Source organism: Tiliqua scincoides, chromosome 1, assembly GCF_035046505.1.
Source record: "Tiliqua scincoides isolate rTilSci1 chromosome 1, rTilSci1.hap2, whole genome shotgun sequence".
NCBI classification, from domain to species: Eukaryota; Metazoa; Chordata; class Lepidosauria; order Squamata; family Scincidae; genus Tiliqua; species Tiliqua scincoides.
In genome coordinates, this window is record NC_089821.1 from 282,855,422 (window position 1) to 282,872,732 (window position 17,311).

A 17,311-nucleotide genomic window follows, 5' to 3' on the forward strand; every position below is an offset into this window, starting at 1 on the left:
TATCCCACTTTCATTCATTGTAAAATAACTATTTTTCTACCAGGGAGCTGTCTTAACACAGAATGATGTCTCAGGAGCTCTCTGCATCTCTCAGATCTGGCCAGGTATGGCAAGGACTATTTACAATGATCACCAGAGGTTCCTGGAGACCTACCTAACACCTTATCCAGGTACGAATTTGAACAGGGAGGACTGGGAGGTATGCATAGTTAGGAATATGGATTAACAGGAATATGGGTTTGCAGAACAAGATAAAGGCCTGGGATTCAACTCCTTGCAGTCAGTGTCTGACCTCTGTTATTCCACATGGGTACAAAAAAGGCAAGCACACAAAGTGCTTTATTATTTTAATAGTTATTTTAAAAATGTATATCCTGCCCTTCTCAATGATGATTCAGGAAATCTGGGGGGGGGGGGGACTAAACTAATTTACAAAATACAATTTACAAAAAAACCCAAAGTATTCAATGTGAAACAATCCAATCAAGAGAGTACTGTCCTTTTCTAAGGGGGAACATTATAACAAATCTATGAAGGCCTAGCAAAACCAAAACAAAACAACAACAAACCCAAGTTTTCAGCTGGTGAGAAAAAGACCTACAGAGAGGGTCCAGTTGCACCTCTAGACATGCAGCACTTCATCATGCTGGTGGTCATAAGTGAGAAGGTCCTGTCACAGGTTGATGTTTACTTAACTTCTGATGGTAGCAGAACCTGCATGAAAGCCTCCCTGAAGATCTTCCAGGATCGTACCATTTAGTGCCCTCATTGTGTGCCTGCATAATAGAGAGGTACATCTGCATACACAGAGAAATGATTAGACTTTGGCTAGGGCAGCATATTTGGCCCATAATAATTCTTTTAAGTAACCTCCCTCCTTATCCTCCATTGCATTAAGCCAGGGGTACCCAAATCCCAGCCCAGGCGCCACTTGCAGCCCTCAGGGACCCCCAATCTTTAATGAGCCTCTGGCCCTCCAGAGACTTGCTGGAGCCTGTACTGGTCCAACGCAACTGCTCTTAGCGTGTGGGTGACTGCTCAACCTCATGCATGAACTGTGGGAAGAGGGCTCCCTTCATTGCTTGCTGTTTCACGTCTGTTATACAGCAACGGCAGTGAAAGAAAAGCCGACCTTGCTTTGTGCAAGGCCTTTTATAGACCTTGAGCTATTGCAAGACCTTCATTCATTCATGTAAGTTCCATCTCTAATATATTCATTTATGTAAATTTATTCAAATTTGAAATGTAAATTCATTTTTTCCCCCAGCCCCTGAAAAAGTGTCAGAGCTATGATGTGGCCCTCCTGCCAAAATGTTTGGACACCCCTGCATTAAGCAATCAAACAGCTGGAGGCCAGCAAGCAGGCACAAAGGGACATGCTGAAAAGTGCAAATACATTGACATCTTGTCACTCTGAGAGGGGACAAGGAAGGAACCAAGACTTACCTATATATGGGGTAGTGATGGGTTGTCACTCAGGGCAATTTTTTTTTTCAACACAAGGAACATTAGCAAAGAGAAGCAGGGTTATAAGTGTGCCTATACTATTTCATTAATACAGTGCTTTTAAAACTGTCTACCTCTAGGGATGTTTACTACAGTGGCTTGTTTGTAGATGAGCCCTGCAAATTGCAGAGTCTTTTTGGAATGTTTCAGGGCAAACACTCAGGCCTGGTTCTCACAAAGAGGCAGAAGATGAGGTGGTCACTTGACTGAATTATCCTGCAAAAGAAAAGTTCCCTGCACTGCCAGGGAGGAGAATTCTAGCCTCAACTTCTCCATGACATGCTATTTTCTAGAAGTATGTTTTTCATGTGAACACCTGCCTGCCTCGAAGAGCTGAAGACAAGACACAGGCTTATTGGTTTATTTAAGATTTCTATCCTGCACCTTCTTGGAAGCTGAAGCAGCTCAGCTTCCACCATTAAACTTTTAAAATGATACAACACAATTAATTGCCAGCAGAAAAAGGACTGCCCCTTAAGGAAGTTGCCTTAGGCAGCAGGTTGGCACTGCCCTGCTCTATCCACCCAGTCCCTGGGTTGGTAAAGGAAGTGGGGCAGAAGAGGAAGCGTGTCTCTGAATCTCTAGTCCATCTCTCTTCTCTCCTCAATGTTTGCTCTTTTGCACTGTCCTCTCTTCTTTTAATTCAGGAAGCAGGCGCAGAGGTTGGCACATCACCAGGCAAGGTGAGACAGTATTTGGCATGCCACCTCAGGCCCCTGGAGATCTTGAGTCAGTCTTGGCAGCAAAAACAAACCAAGACAAAGGTTAAGCCATTTCTGCCCAAGGTTGCATATGCACAACAGGGATCAAATGTGTACACCTGTGGGCTGGGAAAATTAACATACCACCTCATGTGCAGATTGTGAGAACTAGACCTCAGTACACATGGGACTCTCAGAAGTTTCTCACTACCTGTTTGAAAACTGAGAATACATAACACATCTAGTAATGCCCTGAGTCTGCACATTGCAAGGGAAGATCTATAATGCAAGGAAACTATCTTGCAGTGAAACTTATCTCCCCCACCCATCACTGAGGAATTTTTGATAAGCTTCTGAGGAATCTATGCTTCCCCAGTAGACAGTTTGAGATCAACTGAACTTTTCTTGTCTTGCTTTGATCATTTTAGGACACTTCTTCACTGGGGATGGAGCATATAGGACAAGCAAAGGATATTACCAGTTGACAGGCCGTCTGGATGATGTCATCAATATCAGTGGGCACAGGCTGGGCACTGCTGAGATTGAAGAAGTTGTGGTAAGAGACTGGGGTAAATCCACAGAGTAGGCATCACAGATTCAGCAGTTGTTATAATGGGAACTTCAGGCTCTAGGCAGTAGCCAATGTTATGTCCTGGCAGCTCCTAGGAGCTGCGTGTTCTTATTTATGGTTACAAATGCCTTTGCTCTATCAGTGCTCCCTCTATTCATATACATGTATATATTGCCCTTTCTCCAAGGAGCTCAGGGCAGTGTATGTAGTTCCTCTCCTTGATTTTATCTCTACAACAACCTTTTATCCTGTGACATAGGTTAGGCTGAGAGATGTGACTGGACCGAGGTCACCCAGCAAGCTGAGCAGGGATCTGAATGTAGCTCTTCTTGGTCTACACCTGCACTCTTAACCACTATACAACTTTGGCTTTCTAGTTTGTTAGTCTATAATTTTCTGTAGCTGGCACAAGTCCTATGAGAAGGAAGGTGCAGGGAAATCGTTAAAATGGGGATTGGATAGGACATGCACCATCACTGCCAGATCCGCCCTCCCACAGCCTCCCTGACCCTCATTCCTCCCCTGCCCAGTTTTGCCCCCTCCCCGCCCACCCCCACCTTACCTGCTCCAGCAGCTGCAGCAGGGACCAGCCACAGATCTTGTGTAGCAGCGCTCCTAAAATAGTTGCAGACAGAGCTCTCCATGTGATTGGGCTGAAAGTGAGCTGCACGTTCTTGCCATCTTGTTGAATCCTTGAGGTAAGACACCAAGCTGTTTGTCTTCCAGAATAAGCATGGGGCAGTGGCAGAATCAGCTGTGATTGGATGTCCTCATGAGATCAAAGGAGAAGGTGAGTGATTCAAGCTAGTCACTCCTAGCTGCAATCCCTCTAGTGTGATCCTTATCTGTTGAGACCTGCAATAAGTGGCATTCTCTATTTGAATTTTAACTATTAGTTACACCCACTCTTTTAGGGAATTCAGGTAGGAGTTCAGTGGGGGTTCCTGGCAGTCTCCTGTCCAGGCACTGATCAGACTCAGATCTGCTTAGCTTCGCCAAGGTTGCTGCAGCTTGTGTCGTAAGACCATGTTCTGCAACAACTCAGATCACTTTGATTTGCTGGCAAATTCCATGTCTACTGTATGCTTGGTTAGGGGTAAAGCACAGGATCACACTCACAGCATTCAGTCCAGCAGCTGGGTGACATATGCCTGGTTATGTCTACCCAAGCTGAGGCTGGAAGGAAGACCAAATTGTTTTTTAGACACAGAGTAGACAAGGGTAGGAGGGAGCATGTAATTAAGCAGTCTGACTCCCCCTTGCAGGTCAGCAGGGACCTTTTTCCCAAAAACACACAAGGCTGGTCAGTTGATCTTTCAGGATGACTTGAAACATTTCTGTAACACAAAGTAATTCCTAATTAGCTATGTCAGACCTTTTTCCTAGTAAAGCTCATATAGGGTTATAACCTAGAGGCCCCCTTAACAGCATGGGAGCTGCAGCAGCACATTTCTTCCTGTGCCATATCAGAAGCCTCAGGCAGCTCCAGCATATGCCATCCTAGGAACTGGGCCAGGATTAGTGGGAGCTACAGCACAGGGCTTCTGCTATCTTCACTGCAAGCACACTCTGCACTGAAAGATAACCTCAAGAGCTTCCATTTTACTGAACCACCACCAGCTGATAGGGGGTTACAGCCAGGAGCAAGTAGCCACATGGTCTGTTTTGACAAGCAGTATCTTTGCACTTGCCCCTCCTGCATACTGCCTCTGTCTTCTCTGTCCACAGGTGCCTACGTGTTCATTGTGCTGAAGAAGTGCTCTAATCTCTCCCAAGAAAGCCTGACCTCTGAGCTTCAAGGGCTAGTCTCAAATGAAATTGCAAAGTATGCAGCCCCAGAATATATCCAGGTAACAACCTGTGGGCTATTTGTCCCCTCTGTACAATTTCATCACTTTGTCTTGCACACTATTGGATGGGGGCAGAATAAAAGATAAAATGATTTTGCACTGTTTGCGTAAGCAGTGGAATGTTATGTACAAAGACTTAAAAAAATAGTAACAGTCGTTAGATCCTTTCATTTTCACTGCCGACTTGCTCAGGACACTCTGGTCCAAATCAGCAGCCATGAGAGCATCCTGCCCTGCATCTAGGACAGTTTGAAGATACTGTATTGGATTACATGCATAAGCCTGTTAAAGATATGGGCTGCTTAAAAAAATAATATTTATTTATTTTTTGTGAGAGAAAAAATACATTTAAGAACACAATACCAATACAAACAAAAGCAATTGCAAACAGAAATTGAGATATACCTGTTTTCAAGACCATTTCAAAGAGAAATTAAGATGTATCAGTTTACAAAGAAAAAAAAGTGGTGGGGAATATAAGGATATATAAGCAATCAATACTATTGTCCATTTCAGATGCTATATGTATGTATCTAGGAAAGGCTTCCAAATATCCACAAATACAAAAATTTCCCTGGGGGCTGGGGGTAAGAATAGGCCCTCAGTTTGGCTGTACTTGTCGTAAGAGGCAACTAAACAGCCACTGGGTAGATGGAACTCCTTAGCCTGGGAAGGCAGCTCATTTGAGAGAAGGAAAACTCTGATCCCAAACCTCCACTGCCTTGTGGCTACATCCAGTTAGGGAAAAGGCTTCAGGAGTCAACCTCGAGGCAAAATCCAGAGCCGGAGTCCCTGAGGCAGTTCATGGCTGACCACAGTCACGTTCTGGCAACTCCTGCGATGCCGCTGGAACCAACCGTATTGGCTTCTGCCTTTCCATTGGACCATTTCAGCGACATGGAGAGGGGGGATTTGCTGCATGGGAAACAGTCTATCCTCCATATCTACTTTACCCAGACTTCGCGCACTGGAGAGGACACTCTGTTCCAGAACCACCATTCAGAGCGCAATACCATAGTCTTCTGAGACTGAAGGATGCCAACAAATATAGGCAAATGTCAATGATTGTTTTAGTACAACATTAGGAGTTCAAACTAAGTTTACTGGCCATCATTGGGTTGGGTCTTGTTCTGGTGCTAACTGCCATAAAGCAGTTATACAGCATGCTGCCAGGAGCACTGGTAGGAAGGCCTGTGCCTCCCCCCATGCATTGGAGCTTTCCCTGTCACTCGCTGGTGAAGGTAAGTCAGCGGAAGAGATGGGAGGGGTGGCAGGAGGACAAAAAGGGGATGGGGTTGGGATTGTCGGTTCATGCAGACAATACTGAGCTAGACAGACCAATGGCATGCCTCAGTAAAAGGTAGCTTCACTGGGGATGTGGAAAGAAGAAAATGTGTTTGCATGAGAAAGAAAATACCTCTGTGAGTATGAACTGGGATCACTCATGATTTTGAGTATAGCTTGACTTCCCAAGCTAGTGTTAGCACAACAGGGTTTTTTTCCACAGCCTATTCTAATCCTTCCTTTTATTTTCTGGTTCAGGTAGCTCGCAGGCTGCCTAAGACTCGCTCAGGGAAGATTATGCGACGGGTGCTGAAGAAGATCATAGAAAACAAAGCAGATGAGCTGGGGGATCTGACAACCCTGGATGATCATGAGGCAGTGAAGGAGATTATTGAAGGACACAAGCAACTTCTACAGAAAAAGCAAGTTCAACAGGCCTAAGCATCCTGCACCACAAAGTAATCTGCAAGGACAGACTTCTACTCTTAAAATCTTCTGAAGAAGGGGAAGCTGATTTATTCAGTGAATTAAAAACCTTCAATGAAGTCACTGAAGATATATTTTCCAAGGGAGAGGGGGAGCAAATATGCAACCGGTGAGAAAAGTAGGCAGAGAAGGCTGATTAATGCCTAACACCAGGGTTCATTTCTTCCAGAAGTATTTGCAGCTGGGTACCAGAAGGTTTGGGATCTACATTTTTGTATCCAAAGTCTGCAAAGAGAAAACACCAAACTGCATTAAAGAGTCTTCACATTTAAACAGACCTGCAGAAACTTGTTTATGGCAAATTCTGAAAAATAACAGATTTTTGTAGTTGGAGCTTTTAGGTACAAGTGGGTAAAAGGAGAAGGGGAGAGGCAATTCAGATGTATGCATGGAGAATAAAAAGAACAGGCTACTGTGCAGAAATACTGCATTTTGACTACCGGAGGCCTTACAGTCATTCCTTCTGAATCCTGGACTTGTAACTAATACAGGAATCTATTATCAAGTTTCGCTTTTCAGCTCACTCTTCCCTTTTAATTCCAGCCCAAAGAGGACTAGAAACACCTACTCCTTTTTAAAAGGGCAAAAAGCCACAAATCACCCAAGGACTATCTTGGCACTCTGAATAAATCCGCAGGTGCTCTTCCTAGGCAACAATTCTCCATAGCCCCAAAGCTACTTTAGTCATGTGCACTTAGTAACTTTCAATAGGAAAACACATCTTTATTTCTCTCAGAAAGATGTGTCCAACAGGCTCTGGACAAGCATTTATATTAGCAGCACATATGGAAGCCTTCTTCTACACACACACACACACATATGGAAGCCTTCTTCTACACACACACATATGCATGCACACCTCCCTTGCAGGAGAGGGTGCTTGTGTATAGCTCTGTCAGTTGCAATTCTATGTAAATTAAACATATAATGTAGGCAAGCTGCCATGATATAAAGGTTGGCAGAGATCCAGTATTTTCAGATTTGTTGATAAACTCAGAACATAATCTATAACACAGCGGTTCTCAAATAGTTTAGCACCAGGACCCACTTTTTAGAATGACAATCTGTTGGGACCCACCAGAAATCATGGCCAGAAGTGACATCATCAATTTAGGCTTCAAATCTAAGCCACAATCAGCCAAAGGTCCCATTACACAGCACACTTGTGCTGTTATTTTGTATAGCTCAGAATCCAAACATTCCAGCTTGAAAGTCAAAGCAGAATGCAGACTTGGATCCTTCTCCAACCACACAGCCGTCCCCCCTTTCCAGTGTCCCATCTTCCCACCTATTTAGGGCAAAACAACATGCCTTTCTCCCACTGGGAGCCCACCCTGCCAAGCAGTTCTGCACCCTGTATTTTCAGCTTTGTATTTTCAATGGCGGCTGAGCTATGTGCTACGCAACCATCCTGAAATTGGCTCGTGACCCACCCAGCGGGTCCCGACCCACAGTTTGAGAACTGCTGTTATAACAGATTCCTCAGTTAACAGCCTTTGTGAAAAGTATCCTTGCCACACTTTTCTTTGGTGAATTTCCTAAGCAACATGAATATACATCTATAGTAGAGAGGTCATTTATGCATTTGTGGACAACCAAGAACAGGCAGAAGTCCAACCATGGCAGAAGCATCGGCCTTGCCTGACGGAGCTTTCTGCCAGGGCAAAGAGGGTGCAATTCTTGAGTATGAAACAAGAACAGTTTTATCAGGCTCACATCAAAAGGGCTTATTCCCCATTCACTGGCATTTTGGGACAAGCCAGTCCTCTGCAGCAGAGCCATTCTAAGTTCTTCTCACTTAAAAGGAAATGGGACCAGAGGAGATGTGAGTGAAATCTTCAGTGAAACACAGAAGAAGTCAAAACAATGGCCTGGGGCAGTTTATATAAAGACAAGAAGTTGACACTTATTCACCCTCTGCTTCCCCCCCCCCCCCAAGCTGAGGTCTTTTGGTCACAGATGCCTTGTTGTTCTTGTTCAAGTTCAAGTTCCACGTCTTTAACCTGATGCTTCTTTTAAGGCACATTGATTGAAGGTACTTTGGTACTGTTCCATCGAAGATGTTAGTTGCATTTTGTTGTTGTCTATGATACGTTGTTGTCTATGATACACTCAGTCTTTCTTGATTCTCATTAGCTCCCATTTTCCTGCCCCACAGAGTTTCAAAATCCAGCTGTGAAACTGAAATTCAATAGTAAGTACACACAGAAAGCCAAGGTTTTAAGAGGGAGATTAACTTTCACTCCCCCCCCCCTTTATGAAGGATAACTCTGGTACCAGACAACCTCTTTGTCTGAACCCCCCATTTCTTATGGAAGAGCCTGCAATGCTGCCTCAACAGACAAGAATGCCTTCTTCCATCCTACCTTTTCCAGACTGCTACGATGTCCCACACTGACCAGAGTCATCCCCAACTGTGCACAGATCCTGTACAGCTCATTCTCTGCATCCTCTGTCAGTGCACTGGTTGCTTCATCCAGCACTGTAAACAAACACAGGAATCCCCTCAGTATGACACCATCCAATCTCCTTCACCACCTCCTCATAAGCAAAGCCTGAGAAAAAGGTGTTTGAAAATCCATTATGGGGTACAAGCCATGATGTGTATGCGCAACCTCCTGATTTTAGGAATGGGTTAAGTCAGAATGCCAGATGTAGGGGAGAGCACCAGGACGAGGTCTCTTGTTATCTGGTGTGCTCCCTGGGGCATTTGGTGGGCCGCTGTGAGATACAGGAAGCTGGACTAGATGGGCCTATGGCCTGATCCAGTGGGGCTGTTCTTATGTTCTTATGATGGGAAAATGGATTGTGCGTTCATTGCCTGAACAATCATAAATCAGAACTGGACAACTGTCCAGGATCCCTGCCTTCCATTTGCTGTCATTTTAGGGGTTACCTCCAAGGCAGCCATTCCTTTGCAGCAAAGCAAATTATGTAATGGTTGACATTAAAACAATCCCATCATTTGTATTGGGTAACTCTTAATTCTTTCACAATGATGCCATGGAGAACACCAAGAATGATGCAAAAAGGAATCAATACGAACAGTCAGCTGTTGTTATTTGTTGTTGCCCGGAAGAATATGGGGCAAATCTCTCACAAAAACCCTTGATTTCCGACGAGCGGACTTCCCTCAAATGAGGAGACTGGTAAGAAGGAGGTTGAAAGGGAAGGTAAAAAGAGTCCAATCTCTCCAGAGTGCATGGAGGCTGCTTAAAACAACAGTAATAGAGGCCCAGCGGAAGTGTATACCGCAAAGGAAGAAGGGCTCCACTAAGTCCAGGAAGGTGCCCGCATGGCTAACCAGCCAAGTTAGAGAGCCTGTAAAGGGCAAGGAAGCTTCCTTCCGTAAATGGAAGTCTTGCCCTAATGAAGAGAATAAAAAGGAAAACAAACTGTGGCAAAAGAAATGTAAGAAGGTGATAAGGGAGGCCAAGCCAGATTATGAGGAACGCATGGCCAGCAACATTAAGGGGAATAATAAAAGCTTCAAATATGTTAGAAGCAGGAAACCTGCCAGAGAAGTGGTTGGCCTTCTGGATGGTGAGGGAGGGAAAGGGGAGATAAAAGGAGACTTAAGAGATGACAGAGAAATTAAATGAGTTCTTTGCATCTGTCTTCACGGCAGAAGACCTCGGGCAAATACCGCTGCCTGAATGGCCCCTCCTGACCAAGGAATTAAGTCAGATAGAGGTTGAAAGAGAAGATGTTTCAGACCTCGTTCATAAATTAAAGATCAATAAGTCACCGGGCCTGGATGGCATCCACCCAAGAGTTATTAAGGACTTAAAGAATGAAGTTGCTGATCTCTTGACTAAAATATGCAACTTGTCCCTCAAAACGGCCACAGTGCCAGAGGACTGGAGGATAGCAAATGTCATACCAATCTTTAAAAAGGGAAAGAGGGGGGACCCAGGAAACTATAGGCCGGTCAGCCTAACATCTATACCAGGTAAGATGACGGAATGCCTCATCAAAGATGGAATCTCAAAACACATAGACGAACAGGCCTTGCTGAGGGAGAACCAGCATGGCTTCTGTAAGGGTAAGTCTTGCCTCACGAAACTTATATAATTATTTGAAAAGGTCAACAGGCATGTGGATGGGGGAGAACCCGTAGACATTATATATCTGGACTTTCAGAAAGCGTTTGACATGGTCCCTCACCAAAGGCTACTAAAAAAACTCCACAGTCAGGGAATTAGAGGACAGGTCCTCTCATGGATTGATAACTGATTGAAGACCAGGAAACAGAGAGTGGGTGTCAATGGGCAATTTTCACAATGGAAAGAAGTGAAAAGCGGTGTGTCCCAAGGATCTGTCCTGGGAAAGGTGCTTTTCAACCTCTTCATAAATGACCTGGAGACAGGCGTGAGCAGTGAGATGGCAAAGTTTGCAGATGACACCAAAATTTCTGAGTGGTGAAGACCAGAAGTGATTGTGAGGAGCTCCAGCGGGATCTCTCCAGACTGGCAGAATGGGCAGCAAAATGGCAGATGCACTTCAATGTCAGTAAGTGTAAGGTCATGCACATTGGGGCAAAAAATCAAGACTTTACATATAGGCTGATGGGTTCTGAGCTGTCTGTGACAGATCAGGAGAGAGATTTTGGGGTGGTGGTGGACAGGTTGATGAAAGTGTCAACCCAATGTGCGGCAGCAGTAAAGAAGGCTTACTGGGCTGATTACTGGGCTGATTACTGGGCTGGGGCACCTTCCTTATGAGGAAAGGTTACAGTGTTTGGGCCTCTTCAGCCTAGAAAAGAGGCGCCTGAGGGGGAACATGATTGAGACATACAAAATTATGCAGGGGATGGACAAAGTGCATCTGCCATTTCTTTACTCAGTGTGTGGTTGGTCTGTGACAGATCAGGAGAGAGATCTTGGGGGGGTGGTGGACAGGTCGATGAAAGTGTCGACCCAATGTGCAGCGGCAGTAAAGAAGGCCAATTCTATGCTTGGGATCATTAGAAAAGGTATTGTGACCAAAAAGCTAATATTATAATGCTGTTGTACAAATTGATGGTAACCTGGAGTATTGTGTCCAGTTCTGATCGCCTCATCTCAAAAAGGGTATAGTGGAAATGGAAAAGGTGCAAAAGAGGGCAACTTAAGATGATTACTGGGCTGGGGCATCTTCCTTATGAGGAAAGGCTATGGCGGTGTTTGGGCCTCTTCAGCCTAGAAAAGAGACACCTGAGGGGGGACATGATTGAGACATACAAAATTATGCACGGGAAGGATAGAGTGGATAGAGAGATACTCTTTACACTCTCACATATCACCAGAACCAGGGGACATCCACTAAAATTGAGTGTTGGGAGGGTTAGGAAAGACAAAAGAAAATAGTTCTTTAATCAGCGTGTGGTCAGTCTGTGGAACTCCTTGCCGCAGGATGTGGTGACGGCATCTGGCCTGGACGCCTTTAAAAGGGGATTGGACAAGTTTCTGGAGGAAAAATCCATTATGGGTTACAAGCCATGATGTGTATGTGCAACCTCCTGATTTTAGAAATGGGCTATGTCAGAATGCCAATGCAAGGGAAGGCACCAGGATGCAGGTCTCTTGTTATCTGGTGTGCTCCCTGGGGCATTTGGTGGGCCACTGTAAGATACAGGAAGCTGGACTAGATGGGCCTATGGCCTGATCCAGTGGGGCTGTTCTTATGTTATTGGCTGGTGAAGAGGCAAGGCAACGTAGCAAGCAGAAAGGAAGACAAGGATTCGAGTTGTTGTACTAGATCCCTCAGATGGAGGGAAAAGGCAGAGCAAAATGAGATGGCCTCACAATCCAGACTTGGTTAATAGGACAATATTCTTGTCCTCATGCAACTGACATTTTCTACACTTGGGATTGAGAGTCTTGCTGCAGGGGGATAATCCTGTATGATCTTTTTAAGAAAAACTAGAGATGATGGGTACTGTTCTCCAGAACTAGAGCACACAAATGTAGCTTTTGGAAAGGAGGGCGTGCACCATAATGGCTGGACACTCTTGTGGGAAAGAAACTCTTTTAGCTGTTCACTGCTCGATTTCAGAATGCTAGTACATAAGTACATACAGAATGCTACAGTACATAAGTACATACTTAATAGTACATCATAAATATGGTACTAGTCCCTGGCACATGGGGAAAAAATTGCCAGTACACCACATCAGATGATTTGAAGCACTGCACTGCACCAAAGGCAGGCGCTCTTAAGGAGAGCATCTCAATCAAGCTTAGTGACCTTTAGGATCAGAGCAATTGAGTCAACAACAACTAAAGGCCCTTCTAGCTGCCCCTGTTCTCTAAGACCAGTAGGCAGCTGAGCCAATCAGCTCTATTCTTCCCCAGACTAAATTTCCTTCTTCACCTGCATACTGTGGCTGGAGATAGAAGAGTCGGGCAAAGGATAGCCTCTGCATCTCCCCTGGAGACAGAATATCATACCTGCAACAAGAGCAAGTAGCAGAATAATCAGTGATTAGAACTATCTTGCAGGTTGGTTGCAGCTCAGGATATGCCCACATCAAACAGCCAAAGGAAACAACCTTACCAGTTCCAGTCCACTGGCTGGTCCAAACCTCCTGTCCTTGTTAGCAAATCTGACTGCATCAGACACCGAAAACAAATGAAAATCAGAATTTATCCCAGCCTCAGTCAACGGCCTGTTAAGATGGATACAGCCATCAAGACACCTTTTGCCTTGCTGCCATAATCCTGCCCCCACCCTTTCCACCCAGGAGCCAGTGTCACCCCGTCTTGTGATCAACTTCTAAAACACTCTAGCACCAGGTTTTCACTACTATAATAATCAACATCAGAGGTTAGATGGTTTCGCTTATATGACGTATGTTAATGAAGGCTTACTATGAGCCAGGTTCAACCTTGGCACCAGTTTTAAATAGCAGCATCTTGATTTTGGAATGTGAGATAGAGTGTATTTCTATGAAGCTTTCAAGTTCATGGAATAACTACATGTCACTCTACATACTTGGAAAAGAGGGGAAGGAGTTCCTGGCTCAGATAGCAAAGTTTCTAGGCAGCCTGAAGTCTCACTGCCTTTCTTTTTAGGAAGTATTTGCAGATGTCTACGGCACACCTTACTGAAAGCGTGTAGTGACTTTCTTCCCAAAATTGATACAAGAGAGAATCAACCAACTGTGTTAATTATTCCCTCAATAACTTACCAGCCCAGCCATCTCCAAGAATTTCAGTATCCTTTCATCATCGGCAGACCCTATTGTGAAAGGAATTACACTGATGACAAAGGAAGAGTGGAGGTAGCACTGTGCAGGGAATCACAGCTCTGAAGACAGCCTAGTGGGGGAAAGGGACCTCTCTGCTTTCATATGCAGTCTTCTCTGCTTAAATAACTTTTAAGAAATCTGAAAAGTTTAAATGCATTGCATGGAAATTCATTCTACTGTTTATGATAGGATGTACAGGTTGCACACTATAGCAAATCAATTTAAAAAACAATGTTTCTTTGCTCCAGTGATTTAAAAACTGCCTTGCTGACCTTTGCGATGTTAAGATAGAGTCATTAAGACGACAATCCATCAATCAGTCCTCCTCCAAGAGCTTACAAAGAGCTGACAGCTTACACTCAGCCCCTCCCTTCACCAATGCAAAATGATCACCTTTCTTTCACATGCTCAGGGGGAAGGGGGTGTTGCCCGGAGAGAGAAGGATTAATGGATTGTCAGCCAGCTACCCCCCCTCCCTCTCTCTCGTTCTCTCTCATTCTCATTAAGGAGGCTATTGTTAAAAGACTGTTCAGTTTTTTAAACTGATTTTAAAGGGATGCATTTTCCCCCTTCTCCAGGGATCAGCACATTCCTTCTCATTTGCAGGGGCCATTCCTGTTGAGTCAAATCCATGTATAAAAAATCTGTGTACAAATAGGCTGGACCTGTATTACCATGCAATGTATATGTAAAATTATGGTGAGTCAGTTAACAGCTATACATTGCAGATAAACATACGAGAGTATGGCTTCTGCTCTTTTGCTGATGTAGGTCTGCTAGGGCAAAGGGGCGTGTTGGGCCTGGAATGAGAGCATCAGATCTGGTGAAAGTTGTCACCGCTTAGATCCGCCTCTGTCCTATCCTGATCCCCGCCCCAAGCTGCCTCCACAACCTAATAGCTCGTCTGCGTGGCACTGCTGCCAGTGCACAGCCTCCTGGCCTTTGCACCAGAGGGGGGGGGGAAGAAAGATCAATACAGTATTGCCTGTACAGCACTTTGTCTTTTAAGTAATCTAAGTATGCTAAATAAAATATCTGAACTGATACTGCCAATTAGCAGCAAGCCACAGAATCACAAGCTCCTTCTCCCCACCCCTTCTGGCATGTTAATTCATGTCACAGACTTCATTGCAGGTAAGTGCTATGCTAGCAGCAATGTTAACTACAGTTAGGGCTAAACAAGGTTTCTCCTTAAGCCATGATCTGAAAACATCTTCAAACTCTGGTTAAGCATCTGGTAGTGTTACAGTTACGGTAGCCCTTTAAGTTGGGAATCTGAAGTATGAAAACACAGGCAATGGGAGAACAGGAGTCATATAAGCAACCAAAAGGAAACAACATGCCTGTACCGGAGGAACAGCTTAATATAGACACGTATGCTGACAGGCCTTGGAAGAGAAGCAACACAGAAGGTCTGACAACTTGCTGGTTTCCCTGCTCTGGTTATATTCACCATACATGAATTAGGGTTACATTAAGAAGATCTTACAGACTTTGTGGAGGCAAAACACAGCTACCAATTCATCAAGCATAGTTTTATTTAGATGACACGTCACTGAAGCCTCCATCGCCTGCTCCAATTAGCTTTAACCATTTACACTGACAAATCTGAAACAGTACAGTGTGTTGGCAGCCTAGAGGAAGTCAACTTTCTCCTTAAAAGGGGCACCATTAGATCACTCTCAGTGCTGGGTCACACATGCAAGTTCATCGCTTGACTTTGCAACGTTAAGTGGTGACTTGCATGTGTCAATGAGCCGCTGCCAATGTAAAACCACACTTTCCTATCACCTTATGTTACCAGAACAAGGCTTTTCAGGGGAGTCAGTTTCCATATTTAGTTACCAGTTAATAAGTATGGAGAATTAACATGATTACATGCACGTGTGAATCAACTCTCAGAATAGCCTTGCAACCTTTCAATTAACTTTTTCACAATATAGTTACCCTACATAAAGATATTTGAGTTTCTTTATAAGGAATATAAGGATAAGGAAACTATATCTTAAGATTTTTGAAAGTCAACTTCCATAACAGCATCAGATGCATTTGATAAAAGATATTAAAACAATATAAGAACAAAAGAAAGGCCGGCTGGATCAGGTCAAAAGCCCATCGAGTCCAGCCTCCTGTATCCCACAGTGGTCCCCCAGATGCCTCAGGGAGCACACAAGACAACAGGAGACCTGCATCCTGGTGCCCTCTCTTGCATCTGGCATTCTGAGGTAACAAAAGGAGAAACAATCTATGGCAAATATGCCAATGACAGTCAGCAATTAGCTCTCAAAATTTTTCATCATTTGGATACTGTTCTCACAGCTACTTTATCATAACAAGAAGGGAACAGATCAGAATTAGATGATACCAAATCTGAACGAGAAGAGATATACTCAACTTGTACTGTATATAAGTACCACCAAGGTGTATACAGCATATGGTTAAACTGTGCATGATCAAGGAGGGAGTGGTCAATGCCAATGACTAGAGAGGACACAGTCACACTTATTTGTGCTTATTTGTTGAATGGTGCAACTTCAAGTGTGTGGCTTAAGTGGTCACACACTGTTAGTGGCTTTCAGCACCTAATATTAAGGCCATTATCAGGGCTGGATATGTTCATTATCCAAAAAAGTTAAATCCCTAGAAGAGAAATTTTTTTGCGCAGAAAGTATTGTGCAAATTAAGAATACTGGTATATGTTTATTTTGTTCAAGTGAGAAACACACATTCTCTGGTCACAATGTACATATAACCCAGCAAAGTATTCCTTTGGCTTCCAGCAGCCAGGTATGTAAATGAAATGATGTTCTACAGCTTTCCACCCATTAATGTAATGCCTCTGCTGCAGTTTTGCAGCAGAAAAGATAAAACTACCAAATGAAAAATCAGGCATATTCAATATGAACTCATGCCAATGCAGAGGCGGGTCACACTGTGTTAGCAGAAGCACTTTATAGTACATTTGGGGACAAATGTTTCAATGGATTTCTACTCACCTGAAACTGGATAGATCTCCTTCAGAGGGTATATTACCTAATAAAATACATCAGATAAACACCAAATGAGAAACCCCAAAATCTTACAGCAGTTGAAGAGAATGGGCAGCCACAATACCCTACTCTTAGAGGCATATCCGTAACCCACAGTGAGCAAAGGGATGCAGCACAAATGAAGACTAGCTGTTTTCCTGCCACTCGGCAGGTAGCAACCACAGCAGATTTCAGCAACTTAGGGCGCAATCCAAACCTGCGCTGGAGCAGGCAAGCCAGGAGGCTTGCGCTGCATCCAACGCAGGTTCACTGGCTGCAGTGGCTCAGCCAGGGGCAAGGGAAAGCTCTTCCCCTTACCCCTGGGTAAGGGTGGCGCACCCCAATGGGTCTCCATGGACCCGCGCCACCTCTGGAGGTGGCACAAGTCCGAGGAGAGCGGAGTGGCTAGAAGCTACTCCATTCTCTCTGGGGACGGGGGTTGGGATCTGGCATAACCACCGGGTCCCAGCCCCGACCCCAGCTCCCCACATGCCTGCCCCCGGGGTTGACCATTGCTTGCCCTCCCCCTGCCCAGAAATGGCCCCTCCCTCCCCCACACCTACCTTTGCTGCTTGCTTTGGCGCAAGCACACTGACACAAGTGATGGTGCAAGAGCCGCTGCTGCCTGCGCGCGTCAGCACATCTAAATGCTC

The 17,311-nt window shown here is 44.6% G+C and overlaps 2 protein-coding genes across 7 annotated transcripts in view; one reads left to right on the forward strand and one right to left on the reverse strand.

The window, feature by feature from the left end:
- Positions 1-6,837, forward strand: part of LOC136651009 (acetyl-coenzyme A synthetase 2-like, mitochondrial) — a 27,498-nt gene extending 20,661 nt beyond the window's left edge. Inside the window, exons 10-14 of the mRNA XM_066627046.1 lie at positions 44-170; positions 2,636-2,763; positions 3,505-3,568; positions 4,507-4,628; positions 6,171-6,837. Of these exons, the coding sequence (XP_066483143.1) occupies positions 44-170; positions 2,636-2,763; positions 3,505-3,568; positions 4,507-4,628; positions 6,171-6,353 (624 nt within the window). The 3' untranslated portion in view covers positions 6,354-6,837. The remainder of the gene's footprint in view (positions 1-43; positions 171-2,635; positions 2,764-3,504; positions 3,569-4,506; positions 4,629-6,170) is intronic.
- The window catches only part of ABCD4 (ATP binding cassette subfamily D member 4), a 33,268-nt gene continuing 22,448 nt past the window's right edge, over positions 6,492-17,311 (reverse strand). For all 6 annotated transcript variants that reach the window (XM_066627066.1, XM_066627075.1, XM_066627057.1 and 3 more), the window contains 6 exons: positions 16,626-16,662; positions 13,570-13,619; positions 12,936-12,988; positions 12,753-12,829; positions 8,765-8,880; positions 6,492-8,579 (listed from right to left, as the gene is read on the reverse strand). In XM_066627066.1, the coding sequence (XP_066483163.1) occupies positions 8,511-8,579; positions 8,765-8,880; positions 12,753-12,829; positions 12,936-12,988; positions 13,570-13,619; positions 16,626-16,662 (402 nt within the window). In that variant the 3' untranslated portion in view covers positions 6,492-8,510. The remainder of the gene's footprint in view (positions 8,580-8,764; positions 8,881-12,752; positions 12,830-12,935; positions 12,989-13,569; positions 13,620-16,625; positions 16,663-17,311) is intronic.